Below are 3,068 nucleotides of genomic sequence, written 5' to 3'. Positions count from 1 at the left end.
GAAACACACAGAGCGAGATATCTCGATTCTACGTTTGCATTGTAACCGTTAGCAATTTCATTTCTTTTATCAATCTGAGAGCGATTCGCTTCGTAAGTGGGAAGAGATAAAAAGTCCAAGTGGGAGCCTATGATTAATCCATTCGGTAAAAAATGTTATCCATTTGCGTTTCCGCGGTTCAACCGCGAATGGTTCTCGTTGATATTTGCTGCTAGGAAGATAAGCTTTTGACCCTAATTTCCATGGCGAGCCATATACGTCGACAACGTGCCCACTTGCGTCTTGTCCCACATGCGATTTTCCGGCGCCGGAGTTTCTACAAACGCGTCCTGATACGGATTACAAACAATCCAATCCAGTCCAATCCGGTCGCAACCTTACCGTTTGACCTTTTGCCGAATCGTGAGTTCAGACTAGGAGACTTAAAAGGATACCGATCACTTGCCTCGGCATTCAATGCATCTTTTTGCGAAAAGATCCCATTTTGGAAAGTTCCACTTTTTGGATGAATCGTCTTATTTGCAGGTCTCTCTTTCCATCAATAATGGAATACATAAGAGACAAGGCGACGACTTTGTATATCAAGTGAAAGTCCGCCACCTTTTTTAGTGCAAGTGTGCTCGTTTTCTAAGCTCACCAACTCTCCCGTCTCCTCAGGCTCTCTCTTATAATCCCTTCCCAACACTCAATGTACCACGAAGTACAACAGCTACAACAAGACTCCATTGTCTTTAGCTGTTATAGCAGCCGTAGCAAGAGAGAATGGGTCGCCCTGAAGAAGAGTTCCAGCCCGAGCCGGATTCTGGTGCTGCCTCTTACCCCCCAGAAGAGATCTCTCCTCCTGCCTATGGCCCATCCTACACCGACGAAGCCCCCCAACCTGGGTACCAAGACCCAGCTTCGTACCCGCCGCAAAATGATCCCCGTAACCAGGCTCCAGCTTCATACCCACCGGCGGTCACCAACCAACAGCAGTACCCTCCACCAAATCGGACTTACCCAGCTCAGCCGGCAACTTACCCGCCCGTCAATCCACAAGCTTACCCGCCAGCGGTGAAGTTCCCTCCGGCGAGTCCAATGACCGCCGGCCAACAACAGTACCAAGGCCCCTCGATGTCACCGCACAAGCCATACCAGCAAACTGGAGTGGCCGCTTCAGGGATCCCGGTGCAATCTTACCCCCAGCCGTATCAAGCTGTACCTATTGGCACGGGAGGATGGACGAGCGGTCTCTTTGATTGTATGAATGATCCTACCAACGGTAAGGATCTCTGTTCACATTGACACTTGACACAGTCTCAGACTCTGGCAGAAATAATAACTGAAGCGATTTTTTTTTTTTTTTTTTGTTTCTCTGTGTGTGTGTGTTGCAGCTCTTATAACAGCCATCTTCCCATGCCTTACTTTCGGGCAGATAGCAGAGATTATCGACAATGGCCACACAAGTGAGTATAGATCGCCATTTTATGTTTGTCGGAGTCTTTTTATTTAGTCAAGTAGAAGATTGTATTAACTGAGCTGTTTGTTCACCTCTGAAGCTTGTGGGACGAGTGGGATCTTGTACGGCGCTATAGCCTTCTGTATCGCGATGCCCTGCCTGTTGTCATGCACTTATCGCACCAAGCTCAGGAGCAAATATGATCTGGTGGAGGCTCCGGCTCCAGACTGGGTGTCGCACTTCTTCTGCGAGTGGTGTGCCCTCTGCCAGGAGTATAGAGAACTAAAAGCCAGAGGTTTAGACCCTGAACTAGGTACAGATCTCAGCCTCAACTCTTTTGATGCTCCGAGCTTTTCTGACCTTCTCTCTTGTCCCCTCCTTTTTCTTTTTTTTCTTTTTTCTTAAAAAGCTTTCATTAGATTATCTCTTATCAAGGACGCAGAAGGGTTGATGGTTCAGGTTCATTTTTTTGGGTGTAGGTTGGCAGGGAAATATGGCCAAGTACCAGAACCAGCAACAACAGGCCGCCATGATGCCGCCGGCAAACCAGACGATGATGGGATGAGTTTTGAGGAACCTAAGATGAAGCCTTCTTCTCAATGTTGGGTCTTGTTTCCGTATTGCTTGTGTGTGAAATTTTAAGTCATTTTTCTTAAATTAATGTCTCCATCTTGTTATACTTGATGTCTAATAATAATATAAACATCATAGAAAATAGATATTAAATCCTCCATAATTCCATTATCATGAAAACCATACATATATCATAGAATTGAAATAAGAAGAATAAAGAGAGCGTACCTTTCATCTTGAAGAATATAAACAGAACTTGAAGTGCACAAGATAATCTTTTATACTTCGTTTACAAGTGATAAGCTTGCTCCCGTTCAGCCAGACTGGGTGTGCATATAGCCTTAGCCTCACTTGTAAGACCATGGAGGTTTATATAGAATTTCAAAGGGTGCACTAATGACTTTTCATAAGGACACATCCTCTTAGAAGAGATACATCCTCTCAGGAGGGATACATCCCCTCAAGAGAGACATATCTCCTTAGTCCCAAGGGATGTGTCCACTAAGTCAATGTACCCATTTAATCTACCTCTACAGGGGGATGTGCTGGCCATTATTCCCTGTACTGAACATCCAATGACAACATCCAGGAGTGGGCCCCACGCCTCTAATATCATGGTAATTTATTTTATAAATTATCTATTTGAAACCATAATTCTAACACATCTATGGATATTCATTCTGTATTTCCTGTTTCAAGTTGGATATATATGTATAATATCGGCCAAGGGAAAAGTTGAGAACAATAAAAGCAAACAATTTTGCAATATGTTCTACTTGCAATTGTGAAGCAACAAGCGTTTTAAGAAATACTGAATCTTCAGTTATTAGATATTGGAGCTCTGTCACAGCTATTTCTTCTCTGGTCTCCTCAGAGAAACCTACTAATGAGTTTAAAGGAGGGAGAAAGGGTGCTTGATAATCATAGGAAAAAATTGTAAAATTGAAAAAACATTCATTTGACTAACTTTTTTGGATATTTGTACCAGTTTTAGGATATTGGAAAACTTTCATCCCAATTCCTCTTGTCCCACAAAAAATTAAAAGGGGATAGAAAA

At 43.4% G+C, this 3,068-nt stretch overlaps 1 protein-coding gene across 1 annotated transcript; it reads left to right on the top strand.

Annotated features, from left to right (window-relative positions):
• Positions 1-762: 762 nt before the first annotated feature.
• Positions 763-2,020, top strand: LOC137955060 (protein PLANT CADMIUM RESISTANCE 6-like). The gene is made up of 4 exons (XM_068801933.1): positions 763-1,261; positions 1,374-1,445; positions 1,539-1,751; positions 1,918-2,020. The coding sequence occupies exons 1-4, from the start codon at positions 763-765 to the stop codon at positions 2,001-2,003; spliced, it is 870 nt and encodes a 289-aa protein (XP_068658034.1). The 3' UTR covers positions 2,004-2,020.
• The last annotated feature ends 1,048 nt before the right edge of the window (positions 2,021-3,068 follow it).

This window comes from Aristolochia californica, unplaced genomic scaffold (assembly GCF_029961685.1).
Source record: "Aristolochia californica isolate CCGP_79_NKW_82.1479 unplaced genomic scaffold, dmAriCali1.0.hap1 SCAF_2, whole genome shotgun sequence".
NCBI lineage: Eukaryota > Viridiplantae > Streptophyta > Magnoliopsida > Piperales > Aristolochiaceae > Aristolochia > Aristolochia californica.
This window is presented reverse-complemented; position numbering and strand designations above follow the sequence as displayed.

What these genes read in the sequence shown, in the direction of transcription:
- LOC137955060 (XM_068801933.1), top strand. Translation starts at nt 763, where the DNA reads ATGGGTCGCCCTGAAGAAGAGTTCCAGCCCGAGCCGGATTCTGGTGCT. An exon ending in TATGAATGATCCTACCAACG is followed by an intron (nt 1,262 to 1,373) that starts GTAAGGATCTCT and finishes TGTGTGTTGCAG; the next exon opens with CTCTTATAACAGCCATCTTC. An exon ending in TATCGACAATGGCCACACAA is followed by an intron (nt 1,446 to 1,538) that starts GTGAGTATAGAT and finishes TCACCTCTGAAG; the next exon opens with CTTGTGGGACGAGTGGGATC.